Source organism: Diadema antillarum, unplaced genomic scaffold (genome assembly GCF_040938485.1).
Source record: "Diadema antillarum isolate AM-2024a unplaced genomic scaffold, OU_Dant_1.0 seq00000161_RagTag, whole genome shotgun sequence".
Taxonomy (NCBI): Eukaryota; Metazoa; Echinodermata; class Echinoidea; order Diadematoida; family Diadematidae; genus Diadema; species Diadema antillarum.
In genome coordinates, this window is record NW_027271232.1 from 1,853,994 (window position 1) to 1,869,560 (window position 15,567).

The following is a 15,567-nucleotide window of genomic DNA, read 5'->3' on the forward strand; positions in this document are numbered from 1 at the left end:
TCCCCCGCGTCCTGCCACATCTATAAATCGACCGTAGCTCGTCTTAAACTCGACATCAACGCAAACAACATCGTCTGCTTCATGGGAGACCACTTTTTGACGTGTTTTGGCCGTGATTAAGCTGTAAAGCGCTGTGTGACCGGGGTTTCACATACATGAAGTCGATGTATTTTCAAGTTCTCTTTATATTCTATTGATTTTAATCCCTCATTTACTCAAAGTCAAATTTTCTCTAAGTCGAAGCTATTTCTTTAGTCCAAATAGATTTGTCTTAGGCAAGGTTGATTGTACATTTTTTATTTTGCGTGTTTTTCTATCAGGTTTATTCACAAATATTTCAAAGTGACAAGGATGCAGTTGCTTATTTTGCCATTAAACTCTTCATATGTACAGTAGGCTGGTTGCCAATAATGCACGTACTGCAACTTAGATTCTAAGTGGATGCTGCTTGATCAGTAAAAGAAGTGGCTCCCTTCCCTTGTATTTACAGAAAGTACATGCAGATGAACTTTGACCTTTGCTTCACTGTGATTCTGCATGACATTTTTACACTGCGAGTAAATTTGTGGAAAATTAGGAACAAAAGAGAAATATAAAGGCTTATTAGAGAAAATGCTATATTAGGCCAAAAAAAAAAAATTGTTGCATTGGCGTAACATGAGATTTTCAAATAGGGTCGGTCGGGCGGAATTTTTTTTTTTTTTTTTTTTTTTGCTACCTGCATTTTACGTGTAAAACTCGTGCTCAGCTCAGTAAACAGTTACAACTGCTGCACCGAATGTGCTGTGTTCACATCTATTCTACAAATCATTTATGAGGCCGATATTACTGGAATTATACCCCTTCACAGAATCTAAAGATGTTGAAATCCCTATCCTGAATGTTTTCACTTCATATTTTACTATTTTGACTTAGATAAGATAGATGCAAATTGACCCATATGTACGATCTTTTCATCGCACACAGTGATCTCTATTACAGTCCCACATATACAGATTCGTGTAAGTTCTCCACACAAGAAACCTATGGCAAAACTGTGCACAATACATCGCAGTCTGAATGCTACGTATACACTGAATAAATCTTGTTAGAGTACGTGTCCGTGTTGGAAACAGATGACGTACTGATCAAGGAAGGCTTACGCGAGGCGCTAGATCTCTCCCTCGTACATCCGATATCCCCAGAGCCGTTTCCACTTCCGGGTTTGTGCGATCGCGATCGCAATCAACAAGATATTTGATATCGATAGCAAAAAAAAATAATAAAAAAACATGGGGTCGGCGGAATTTTTAGGGTCGGGCGGGTTACGCCAATGCAACAATTTTTTTTTTTTGGCCTTATAGTATATATTTGAGCTGTTTGATGACCTCATGTACATTAAACACTCATTCTCTGCACGTTAAGACAGAATGTGATTTTTAACTCTCCCATGAAAGGAGTGTTGCCCTTTTGAGTGTGGTCTTCTGAAGTGGGCCTGAAGTGAAATGACGACAATTGATCATATCATGGAGCAAAGGTATTTCCATGACCATATACATACAGAGTAGATATTGAGTGGCCAAGAACACTCCTTCTCCACTGCCCATCAATGAAGTGACCGCTACTGTGTGATGGTAATCTGATGATGTGTAGTGATTGTGTGACATCTCACCTTATTGATTCAATGTTTATGCATCATTGCTCAGAGCAGAATAAATCAGATGTCTTCATATAGTGGATCCCTCATGTCCTGGTTACTTCAGGATGGTTTTGTGATGGTCTATAAGCCCCAGTCAAACATTAACACAGATCTTGAAGGATCTGCCCAGCGATCCCCTGATCAAGCGACAGTGATCTGGGGAATTCCAGGATAGTTTTGCCCCGGATTGAGCGTCGACAAGCGTTGTTGACTGTACACGCGGTATCAACATGGCAGCTACACAGATAAGGCCGGACCGGCACAGCATCTACACGGCATCTACACGGCACTTACACAGACTCCATGGACCATGCGAGACTCACCCGGCAACTACATGGTTCATGCTGGCAGAGCATGGCATCGACATGGACCATCAGGACATCTACACGGACCAACACAGCAGCTACACGGACCAACACAGCTGCTACACGGACCAAAACAGCAGCTACACGGACCAACACAGCAGCTACACGGACCAACACAGCAGCTACACAGACCAAAACAGCAGCTACACGGACCAACACAGCAGCTACATGTAACATGCCAGGAGGTGAAAATCTGCCATACACAAATCGAGCTGATTTTGGATTTTCATAAATCTTCTTCTCGTTCTCGTCACGTAGGGACCGTGTAGATCCGCGTTCATCCCTGTAATATCGTGTTTGAATGTGATGGTCCGTGTAGTTGCTATGTGGCTGCCGTGTACAAGTAGGTCTGTGTAGCTGCCTTGATGATCCGTGATGGTCCTTGATATGAAAAAAAAAAGTCACAAACTGCCAAAGATACTCACGGCGTCTACACGATGGTTCTAGGCAGCCACATGGACCTTCACAGCAACTACACGGCAGCCACACAAACCATCCCGCATTGCTCTGCCGAGACGGCAGTCCATGGATGATGCTGGATGTTTTTGACCTCCAAAAACTGCCGTAATGGCCTCCTGGATGTCCACAGACCTACATGCACCTCAAGGGACCTCCATGGATGCCCAAGGCGTCTACACGGATCTTCCCCCGGATCTCACTGGATCAGATCAGGGGTGATCCGGCATGTGTGTATGTGACTGCGGCTTTGTGTTGTTTCAAGTCAGTGGGATATACAAAAGACAGGGAAAGAAGCTTCATGTGTACACATAAGATTCTGAACTACTCATATTAACAAGACTTTGACCTTTGCTTCACTTTGATTCTGCATGACATCTTTTACTAATTTTTGGCTAATTGCCACTGGCTAATTGCATATTCAATGCATATAATGTAGACAAGAACTTACGTTTGCATTTTAATTTTGCAAATCTTGGCCATACGAAATTTGCAAAATTAAAATGCATGCAAAAATTTCTGGTTTTACAGACAATTTTACAGTTCAGAAGAGCTTGGAGTAACCATTCTATTTTTTTTTCTTCTGAATTTACCAATTGGTTGTAATCCTCCCTTGTTAAATGAGGCTAGACCCCTACTGCTGTGACAAATGGGACACTGTTCACCATTTTTGTGTGTCTTTCACAGCGAAAAAGTACATATGGTAAAATCTTGGTTCACAATAATAGGGAAAATGACTTTCCCAGTGACTGCAGCAGCTGACAATGTAATCTGTTCTCTCTCCCTCCCCTTCCCCTCTGTCCCTCTGCCTGTTGTTGATGGTGTGTTGCACAGTGAGATGTGAACCCAATGAACAGTTTGCCTGTGCGGATGGCACTCAGTGCATCCCGTCGCTATGGCGATGTGATCGTGACCCTGATTGCCGAGACGTCAGCGATGAGGAAGGTTGCAGTAAGTTGGAAGAAAGGATTTGGGAAGTTTGCATCAGACGCCTGGGCCAATAAATGATCCATACTTAATCTTTGTATTCTTCATCTGCAGGGGCATAGATGGTATGCATCCTCCCCCCCCCCCCCACAAGCTCCCAAGGTAGAAGGATGACACGACTAATCATCCCCCCTCCCCCCCCCCCCCCCCCCCCCCCCCCCCCCGGCAGGTTTCAGGGATTTTTTTTTTTATTTGTGGTAATCTTTTTATCATGATTATGATTATCACTTTTCTTCTTCTTTTTCCTCTTCTTTTTTTTTTCTTCTTCTTATTAATCATAATATTATTGTTATCATCATTGTAGTTATTATTATCCTTATAGTCATCTTCTTCATCGTCACCTCATCTATATTTCCATATTTCTGATCCCTAATAAAGGTCCTGTTTATCATTGGGAGAAGTGATTAAAAAAACATGTTCAAGATATCACATTTTATGTACATTGTATATATCCTATGTAGGTCAGTTGTATCACAAAACATCCTACCATATAAGAATTTTCAATAAAACGTAAGATGTAAGGAGATATCACTCTTTTTCTCTACAAACTGTAACTGTAGACAGTTTAGTCTGGAAACGTTTTAATCATAACTGTTTTGTATAATTATTCAACAATACTTTTTGTATATCTAACAATACTAATACTGATTATACACATTTTTTACATTGTTTTTTCTATCCTTAACTCACATTTCAGAACTATTTTGAAGCAGTAAGGCTGGGTTTTTATTTCATCTGCAAATGGTAAATTATGCCTAACGAGTTAACAATTTTCTTCTGCCTCTAATGGGATGGTGTCATGGAATATTCATCAAGAGGTGTTTTCAATGGGGATGGAGCACATTAAATGCATATTGAAAATCTTACTGTTATCCTTTGTTGTCCCCGCCGAACGAGTTCGAGCAGGGGACTATGAAACGGGCTCCGTACGTGTGTGTGTCCGTGTGTCCGTGTGTCCGTCCGTCCGTGTGTCCGTCCGTGTGTCCGTCCGTGTGTGCGTCCGTGTGTGATCAAAATGTTCAAAATGCTACTCCTTGGCCATTTCTAACCCGATTTTGATTCTGTTTGCTTTATATGATAGCACTACATGGGAGCTTTGAAACTTCTATACAGAATTTCAGTTGTGACCTTTGACCTTGACCTTTGACCTATATTGTACATTTTGCTTCAAAATGCTACTCCTTCGCCATTTCTAACCCGATTTTGATTCCGTTTGCTTTATATGATGGCACTAGGTGAGGGCTTCAAAACTTCTACACAGAATTTTGACCTTTGACTTCTTTGACCTTTGACCTTGATTTTTGACCTACATTGTACATTGCCTACAAAATGCTACTCCTTCGCCATTTATTACCCGATTTTGATTCCGTTTGCTTTATGTGATGGCACTAGGTGAGGGCTTCAAAACTTCTACACAGAATTTTGACCTTTGACTTCTTTGACCTTTGACCTTGATTTTTGACCTATATTGTACATTTTGCTACAAAATGCTACTCCTTCGCCATTTGTAACCCGATTTCAATTCCGTTTGCTTTAAGTGATGGCACTAGGTGAGGGCTTCAAAACTTCTACACAGAATTTTGACCTTTGACTTCTTTGACCTTTGACCTTGATTTTTGACCTGTATTGTACATTTTGCTACCAAATGCTACTCCTTCGCCATTTCTAACCCGATTTCGATTCCGTTTGCTTTATGTGATGGCACTAGGTGAGGGCTTCAAAACTTCTACATAGAATTTTGACCTTTGACTTCTTTGACCTTTGACCTTCATCTTTTTACCTATATTGTACATTTTGCTACTAAATGCTACTTCCGGCGGGGACATATATTACGCACCGCGTAATTTCTACTTTTCCTTGTTATCTTTACTACATGTATCTGTATCAATATTCATTATAAGTACGCTATATAGTGAAAAAAACGCATATGTGGAAAATTTAGCCACTCACACACTTTCTGAATATTCAGTTTTTTATTAGTTGGGATTAAACATTTTCCATTAACAAATGTATTCCCTAAAAGTGAATATCAGTTTTCAATAATACAAAAGCTCCATACCCTCCCCTTTGTTCCAGCTCCATAAACGTAGTACACAATGAAAACACACACATGGAAAGAAAAAAAAAAGTGACAGACACCACAATTTAGCCAATCGCAATGTCATTGAATATTCATGTTTTGTTCTTTTTGATATGACATATTCTGAATATTCCCCCAAAGTGTGCACCAAATCATTGATTTTCAGTTCTAAAAATGCAAAAGCTCCATTGTATGGGAGGGAATATGCCCCTCACCCATCTTTCCATTTTCGTAGACTGAGTTATACACATATGAAAGACACAGATGTGGTAAAGGATGTGACGAATACTATACAATATACCACATTATACCACATTTTAGCCATTCACATTGCCCTGAATGTTCATTTTTTTTTTTTACTTTTCATTTAACAATATTCCAAACATCTCCCCCCCCCCCGAAAAAAAGTGTGCACCAAATCGTTGAATGTCAGTTTTAAAAGTGCAAAAGCTCCACACCCCCCCCCCCCCCCCCCCCCTTTGGTCCACGTCCTATAGACTTTTAGTACAAAACGAAGACACACACATTTATTGCAGATACCACAAATAAGCCATGTCTTTGCATATGAGCTTTTCCTCCATTTTGATTACAAATTTTTCAAATATCCCCTTAAAAGTCAGATCTGATTTTTGAATTTTAGTGCTAAAAATGCAAAATTTCCCGCACCCTCTCCCTGCCCATTCTTTTTGCTCCTTAGTTTGAGTGTTACCCACAAAATATTGAAAATAATTTATTCTTTCCCAGAGAAACTGGACTGGCACTTTTTTTATACTACCCGTGTGTGTGTGTGTGCACACACGGGCAGGTGCCAGGGCTGGCAGAACTGCCCCCCCTTTTTTTTGGATAGTGCAAAGGAATACATAGGGTCAACTGCTTGCGCCCCCCCCCCCCACTTTTGTTTACCCCAGAAGTGGCACCAGAAAAGGAAAAAGGAAAAAAAACACCCCCCCCCCCAAGATTAAGCTTTGATTGTGGTGTACCAAGAGTGTAGAAGTGCAGGTAAGTCCTTTTTTGTTTTTGCTTGTCACCTTTTTCCTTGTCAGCTGATGAAATCCGGAAGTGCAGCAGAAAGTTATACTGATATTTTTTTCTTTTTTTTGCTTGTCAGCTGATGAAACCCATAAGTGGCACCAGAAAGTTGCGCTGAAGGCTTTTTTTTTTTTTTTTTTTTTTGCTAGCCAGCTGATGAAATGCGGAAATGGCAGCAGAAAGCTACGCTAATTTTTTTTTTTTTTTTTTTTTTTTTTTTTTTTTTTTTTTTTTTTTTTTGCTTGCTAGTTAGCTGATTAAACCCGGAAGTGGCACCAGAAAGTTGCGCTTACGGCCTTTTTTTTTGCTTGTCAGCTGATGAAGCCCATAAGTGGCACCAGAAAGTTGTGCTGAAGGCCTTTTTATTTTTTTAATTTTTTTTGCTAGCCAGCTGATGAAACGCGGAAGTGGTAGCGGAAAGCTGCGCTGATTTTTTTTTTTGTTGCTTGCTACTAGTTAGCTGATGAAACCCGGAAGTGGCACCAGAAAGTTGCGCTGAAGGCCTTTTTTTTTTGCTTGTCAGCTGATGAAACCCTTAAGTGGTAGCAGAAAGTTACACTGAGGACTCTTTTTTTTTTTTGGCTTGCTTGCTTGTTAGCTGATGAAACCCGAAGTGTGCGTGTGTGTCGTTGTTTGAATAAACGATGTGATCGCCTTTGGGCTGCAAATCATACGCTCCAGGTCTGAGGACCTGCCTATACCGTTGTTCAATTGTATTGCCGTATAAATGCAATATTACTCTTTTGAAGCCTTGACTACTGTACAGCTTATTTTTTTTTTTTATTGTTGTGATTTAAGCTATGATATGTTAATGTCTACTAAGTACAAATTCATAAAGATATAAATATGTGAATAGATTCATTGAAAAGCGCTGTAAAATATTCATGTGATTATCTCAAAAGTAATCATGTGAGCATGTGACTTCTTGAGAATGCTAAAGCAAGATTTAAATTGTATGGTATTATTGTGTTTCCATAGGTCATTTGCTATGTCACCTTAAGAATTCAATTGCAGAATAAGAAAAACAGTTGATAGAAAAAAAAATATTATTGTGGACTCTAATATAAAGCACTCATTCTACCTAAAAAAAAAATACTCATGGCACTGTGGAAACAGAAATGAATTGGTATGATACACTATAATGTAGTATAGAAGATGGAACATAAGAACAAATGAACAAACAAACAACAAACAAATGTATGTGTGTATGCAATGTACATACATGTATGCTATAAATGAAGTTGATGAAGATTATTCAAATCTAAACTGTTTTCTGTAAATTGATTTTGAAAATGGAATATGTTGAACTTTTCGTCTTAAAAGAACAATCTCAACTCTTGGAGAAAAAGCTCTTATTTCTCTGGAATGCTCTTCCACTGAGGATCCGACCAGCAGAAACCATTGAAATATGTAAAAAGCATCTGAAGTCATATATATATGTTCACATCTTGCCCTGGTTGAATATTTGTTGAATTTCTTACCAGGTGTATATATTTCTGTCTCTTCCTTGTTCTTCAACTTTCATATGTACAACTATATAATGTACGTGTATGTTATTCTCTTTATATGTCCCTCTTCGCCTCAAAATAGGCCACTAGATCGATGGCGCATTACTAAAGCTGTGATTATTATTATTATTATTATTATTATTATTATTATTATTATTATTATTATTGTTATTATTATTATTATTATTATTGTTATTATTATTATTATTATTATTATTATTATTATTATTATTGTTATTATTATCATTATTATTATTATTGTCATTATTATTATTATTATTATTCTCCATGTTTATCCACAAATGCACTTGAATGATGTCTCTATATTACAATAACGTGGTTGCGGCTTCTTTTTACATGTGCAGCCGACAAAAGTAGTACCTGTGAACCAGGCTACATCCAGTGTGCTAGCAACGGCGTGTGCCTTCCCGAGGCATACCAGTGCGACGGGCAGCCTGACTGCACAGATGGCTCCGACGAAGGGCCAGAGTGTAAGTTTAAACTATCACAGGTTTGGTCAGCAGTGACCAACTGACCAATTATGCTCTGAGAAGGATGATGGAGCTACATTCACCATGACTCAATCAAGGCCCAGAAACCATCATAAAAATGGTTTGGTCCTGGCTGCCTCTGTCTTTGTATCATAAGTTGTACCATTCATTGTAAGTGTGAAACAAAAAACAAAGCAAAAACAAAAACAAAAACAAAACTTCAACTGAACCATTTGTTATGTATGTGATTGTTTCAGTTGCAGAAATTCTAAAAACCTTTTGAAATTGCTAAATTCATACCAGAGTCTAATATTGGAAGTACATTGTAGAAGATTTTAGATCATGTTTCTCTTGACAAAGTTTTGTATATGACTGTCTTTCTGATTTTGTGGAGATTTGATGATTTTACCTGGCTCCATCTAATCTTACTGTAATGTAAGATATGCAACAAAAGAAAATTAGATGTGCTGATTTAATGATGAGAAGAGGATACCTTGAGCACCCTCCCCCGCGGACTTGATGGTTTAACTCTCCAAAATATTAAGCGTCCTGAGAGGAAACACTTGTAAATGTGTGCTCTTGTTCTCAGAATTGTTATTATTTTACTTCAAATACATTATTTCATCTTTTCTCTTTATCTTTTTTTTGTCAGACTTGAGTGTTTTCATGATATTTGATTGCACACATAAGGTTTGTTTATCAGTACATGTGTAGAATATTTCAGGGAACAAAAGTAGAAGCTTGGCGAAAATACCAAGAGAGATGATTTCGATTACTTTTTACAAGCAAAGTATTTTGACATTTTGATTACTTTGCAAGCAATAGTCATATTCCAATGAAGAATCCTTGATTGTGAAAATGGTTTGAGACAGCACAGGTGCACCAGTCAGTGTGTCTTTAATATTCATACACCCCTGATGGTTACAATAACCTTGGACACTGTTATGGACACTGTTCAAGTACAATGTAGTTATGTTGTTTTCATCAGTGATGGTCAGGCTTGTGTTGAAATCTTAAGCATTCTCAGTTGAACTTAGCTCAGTTTGACCTCTGTCCTTTATTTTAACCAGTGAATAGAAAAAGGTAGTGTGAGCTTTGTTTATATTATGAAAGCATCCACTCTAGAATATTTCATCTTCAGTTAAGTTTCATATGTTCTTTAATATTTCATGAGTCTTGATTAGTAGATGTATGATTTGTGAATGATGTTTGAAAAGATTTGCAATCATCCAGTCATGCAGAGGAAGGATTTCTCTGTCACAAAAATATAGAAAACTGAACTTGATTTTAATGTCCAAATTCACCTATTGTATTTTGAGTCCTCTAGGAAAATTGAGTCATGCAGCTTATTGTTGTTTTTTTAATGCTCTTTTGCACAATGAAAAAGACTCTCAAAGAAAAATGAATTTTATATTTTAATTCTTTGTCCCGATATTATTTTTCTGCAAATACTGCAACCAAACTCAAATGCTGACCAACATTGTTTTATAAATATAATTAAGTGTCTAAATACACTGTATAGCAATTTTCATGTGTTTTCAGATTGTGGGAATTGTAAGTATATCCTTTCCCACGCACCCGCATGTCTGACAGTAGAGTTGTTATACTTCATAGACAGTGGCTGTATGTATATTGGCCCGGTAATGTTCATGCTCCACTCACATTATCAAGTGACAGTCTATTTTGGTAGAACTCTGTGTTTACATTACACTCAAGATATGTTCAGGGTAATGTCATTCGAGGGATGGTGTAGTTTTGGTTTAGATGGGGAGATTCATTTTTTAACTTTTTGTGAGATAATTAGAAATCATGTACGAAATTAAGAGTAGGGTATTCAATTGTATATTTGAGGAATACAACGTTTATTTGATGAAAATTGGTTTTGAAATGGCTGAGATATCAGAAACAAAGTAGAAGACGGTGGTCTTAATAAAAGATGGGTCCCACCTTTTGTTAGGATCTCATTGTTTTTGGATATTTTAGCCTTTTCAAAAACAATTTTCATCAAATGAACTTTGAATTCCTCTTATAATTGTATGCTCTCTAATATTTCATAAGCGGTTTCTCGTTATCTCACCAAAAAAGTTAGAAACCTTGAATCCCCATCTCAACCAAAACTACACCATCCCTTTCACCTGTAACCATTAAGATTGACTGTGCCAGTCTGGCATTCCAAATTTGGATTGGCACTCTAAATGTTCTGTAAAGTTCGTGATTGATTCTCATGCTTGGAGAAATTTTTTATTTAGACTCTAATAAATCCATTACAGGTAGGACATTTAAGGTCTGTGAACCTGAAATAATTATGCCACCAAAAAAAAAAAAAAAGTTCTTGACACTGCCAACTTGAATAACATGTACAATTGTACTAGAACTGAAAAAGTTAAACTATCCACTTTTTTTCTCTTTTTCCTTTACTTCTATTATCAGACTTATCTCATCTTAATATAAAACATCATTGTAAAACATCATTGTAAAACTGTAAGCAGACATCTGAAGTGTAAAGGTGCAATATATGTGTTATATACACATAATAGCATGTGTTTGTGTGTGTATTGTGTGTGGAGATCCTGCTGCTACTGTGCCACTTATTATATTCTGCCGCTCCATTCCTTTTTCACTGTATTCATCTAGAGCACCTCCTCTGTCGTACACTTCCTTTAATAACAAATCCTCTTTGCATGTTTCTCACTGTTATATTGACTCCACAGGCCAGCAGCCACCGCCACTGATATGCCCGCCAGACCTGCAGTACATATGCCACGATGGGAGGACCTGCATCAGCTACCACCAAATCTGTGACGCAGTGCCCGACTGTCTGGACGGGTTGGACGAGGGCGCTTTTTGCAATCCAGGTGCTGTGAAATCCTCCCAGTATTACACTACCAGTGCTGCGTTGTTCCAAAGATCAGAATGATTTGTAGTTAAAATGAGTGCATGCTGATGACAACTAATGTATGTTAAAGTATGAATATTTGATTATGATTAGTATCACTGGTACATACTGAGGTAGTTTTCATATTATATCTGAATACTCGATAGTACCATTCTGATACGATCATTTCAATTCTGTACATAAACCAAGTAAACTTTAGGCTTTTATGAGTGAGTGTATGCAGATAATGAGTATTTTACAATGTCTTGAAAAAGACCGATTCCGCATCCAGTGTCTGTGTAGCTAATATGATGTTTTTTTTGCAGAACAACATCATTCATCCAGTGAGCAGTTAATGATATACATGTACATGCACATTTGTAGGAGTATACATGAACAACTTGAAGCAAGAATAGCATCTGTGCAGTCAATTCCTCAAGATTTAGATTAACCCTCTCTTTGCCAATGAGTCAAATGTGCACAAATTTCATACTCATGCTTATGAACAGGAAACTAATGTGATACCCAGAAGGTTAACAAGCAGAGTCAGTCATAAAGACCAACCCAACATCAATACTTGCCAATACTGCTCTAGCTTATTTCATTTAAATCCTGCTAAATTGAAGTTCTTTATTTGTACTCATAAAGAAATTATATATACAGCAGCTGTGTATAGTGTAGTACCTGTCAAGACCAAGAATCCTATACCTGCAATGAATATCCAATTACGGTTTCAACACAAGTGGTTTATGTGGGTACCATATGGATAATTGTTGACACAAAGTATTTGATTAATGACAAGAATGTGTATTTAATGATGAACAGACTTTTAAGTATGAAGTATCCCAGTTTAATTATATGGAGAGTGCGCATAATAAATGTCGGAAAACCATCTTGAACGTTGCTGATATTGCAGTGATGTCATTGGTTACGAGAGATATTGCTGAATTGGAGGGGATGCGGGGCAAAATCAGGGTTTTCTTGCCGAAAACGACCCCGCTCCCTAGGACAAAACGGGGGCTGATGGCTTTTCCACGGAGTGGGTTAATTGATAAGGTGTAGTGCGCGCCGCCTCTTGGGATCTCCCCCCTTTTCATCACAGATGGTTTCCCTCTTTTCTCGTTTGCCGCTTGCAAACTAAGTGCGTGTCATGTAAAGCCCTGGAGTATATAGCTCCGCTGATTTGACTCGGTTGGCTACTGTGCCAAATATTAGTGAGTGTGGCTTATAGAGGTTGATGAAAAGCCTCTTCCAGGCTGCCATTTATTCAGTGTTCTATCTTGATGGATCTGTATATAAGATGCAATGTTTTTAGATGGTGTGCATAGTTCTATAGTTTCCATAAAAAATTGTATTATAGTGCAAGAAATATTTTTAACAAAATGTGGATTTATACTGCATTTATCCCATCCAATGATGCCATTAGAATATGCAGTGAATAAAGTGTGAAAGCACAATTAAATGATATTTTGTGCAAAGGTGAAGAATGTTGAGTTATCAACCAGCAAAGGTCTACAGTTAAAAAGCCTACATTTCAATTGATAGCAATGTTTAAAAAACATACAAACAAACAATCATAAGAACTTGTGTCTCACTCTAATATGGTGAAAGAGTTGTTTATCTAGATTTCTTGCAGGATTCGAGTTGGCTAGATTTATGTTATACTACAGCAGACCAACTTACAATGTATATTGTAGTAGTAGAAATTTTTATGCAAGTAATTTTTGTGCTGGGCCTGTTTTAAAAAGATGATTTTTTTTTTTGTGTGTGTTTTTTGTCTGTGAAATTAAAACATGTGATAGTGGTACATATAACAGGCAAAAATATTTGTATGCTTTTGTTTCTGGTCACACAAAATGTCTACAATGCAAAAATTTTATGAACATGATCTGTAGGAGACCAAAAAAAAAAAAATGCCTGCACAGCAAAAATTTTATGAACATGATCTGAAAGAGGCCAGGGTATCAAAGCTCCACATCAAATTCTGAATTTTTGCCAACATACAGAAAGGTCAAGAATGTGTTTGACCCAAGTACATCACAGCCAGCATATTCATGTATTGAACACCAATTCAGATGTTGTTTTGAAGACATTGGTTTGCATCACATAAACCTACAATGTATCACATCCTTGTCTCCTCTCTGCATGCATGTATCAGTTGACAATGTCAGAATTAACAATGCCTTAATTTTTGTCCCCGCCGAACGAGTTCGAGCAGGGGACTATGAAACGGGCTCCGTACGTGTGTGTGTCCGTGTGTCTGTCTGTCCAACCGTCTGTCTGTCTGTCTGTGCGTCCGTGTGTGATCAAAATGTTCAATTTGCTACTTCTCTGTCATTTATGAGCCAATTTTGATTCTGTTTGCTTTATATGATAGCACTACATGGGAGCTTTGAAACTTCTACACAGAATTTCAGTTGTGACCTTTGACCTTGACCTTTGACCTATATTGTACATTTTGCTTCAAAATGCTACTCCTTCGCCATTTCTAACCCGATTTCGATTCCGTTTGCTTTATGTGATGGCACTAGGTGAGGGCTTCAAAACTTCTACACAGAATTTTGACCTTTGACTTCTTTGACCTTTGACCTTGATTTTTGACCTTTATTGTACATTGGCTACAAAATGCTACTCCTTCGCCATTTCTAACCCGATTTCGATTCCGTTTGCTTCATGTGAAGGCACTAGGTGAGGGCTTCAAAACTTCTACACAGAATTTTGACCTTTGACTTCTTTGACCTTTGACCTTGATTTTTGACCTGCATTGTACATTTTGCTACAAAATGCTAAGTAAACACTCCTTTGCCATTTCTAACCCAATTTCATTTCCATTTGCTTTATGTGATGGCACTACAGTCTAGGTGAGGGCTTCAAAACTTCTACACAGAATTTTGACCCTTGACTTCTTTGACCTTTGACCTTGATTTTTGACCTATGTTGTACATTGGCTACAAAATGCTCCTCCTTTGCCATTTCTAACCCGATTTCGATTCCGTTTTCTTTATGTGATGGCACTAGGTGAGGGCTTCAAAACTTCTACACAGAATTTTGACCTTTGACTTCTTTGACCTTTGACCTTGATTTTTTACCTATATTGTACATTGGCTACAAAATGCTACTCCTTCGCCATTTCTAACCCGATTTCGATTCCATTTGCTTTTTGTGATGGCACTAGGTGAGGGCTTCAAAACTTCTACACAGAATTTTGACCGTTGACTTCTTTGACCTTTGACCTTGATTTTTGACCTATATTGTACATTGGCTACAAAATGCTACTCCTTTGCCATTTCTAACCCGATTTCGATTCCGTTTGCTTTTTGTGATGGCACTAGGTGAGGGCTTCAAAACTTCTACACAGAATTTTGACCGTTGACTTCTTTGACCTTTGACCTTGATTTTTTACCGATATTGTACATTTTGCTACTAAATGCTACTTCCGGCGGGGACATATTTTACGCACCGCGTAATTTCTACTTTTCCTTGTTTCCTCTCCCATGCTGTTGGTGTCTATCACAGAAAACTCCAATGAATGCGCCAGTGGTCCATGTGGGCCATCCCAGCAGTGTGTGGAAACGTTTGATAGACCTCTCTGTGTGTGCCCAGAAGGTTTCCAAGCACCCTCTGATAATCCCACTGTGTGTCAGGGTGAGTAGACCAGAGCCGCCAATTTACATGTTTTGTCTTGTTGTGTTTGTGGGGTTTTTTGTTTTTTTTTTTTTATTTTTATTTTTTTTACTGTTGCAAATTCTACAGCAGCATGTTTTTTCTTCTTTTTAGCAGGAAAAATTGTGTGTTCTCCAAACTGTTGTATGACATGCATAGTATGCATAATTTCCCTTTTTTTTTTCCAACCAAAGAGTGATTTTTGTCTTCATTTTTTTTTTTTTCTTTAAAGAGACCAGTTTGTAATTCCACTCAACGTATGAGCAGAAAAAGGGTCATTTGTACCTGCAGGCATTTTGGTTTGTTAATTCACTGAGATAAGCATCTATGAAGTGATGATTATTCATTTGATCCTTATCTTAATGGTGCTTGTCAGCACATCCACATGACAGCAAGCCTTGAATGGCATTTAATTCAGATTTTTTTAGAATACAG

The 15,567-nt window shown here is 37.9% G+C and overlaps 1 protein-coding gene across 1 annotated transcript in view; it reads left to right on the forward strand.

Moving 5' to 3' along the window:
- The window catches only part of LOC139728024 (low-density lipoprotein receptor-related protein 1-like), a 232,661-nt gene that overhangs the window by 75,836 nt on the left and 141,258 nt on the right, over positions 1-15,567 (forward strand). The window contains exons 2-4 of the mRNA XM_071638990.1: positions 8,469-8,594; positions 11,306-11,449; positions 14,986-15,114. Of these exons, the coding sequence (XP_071495091.1) occupies positions 8,469-8,594; positions 11,306-11,449; positions 14,986-15,114 (399 nt within the window). The remainder of the gene's footprint in view (positions 1-8,468; positions 8,595-11,305; positions 11,450-14,985; positions 15,115-15,567) is intronic.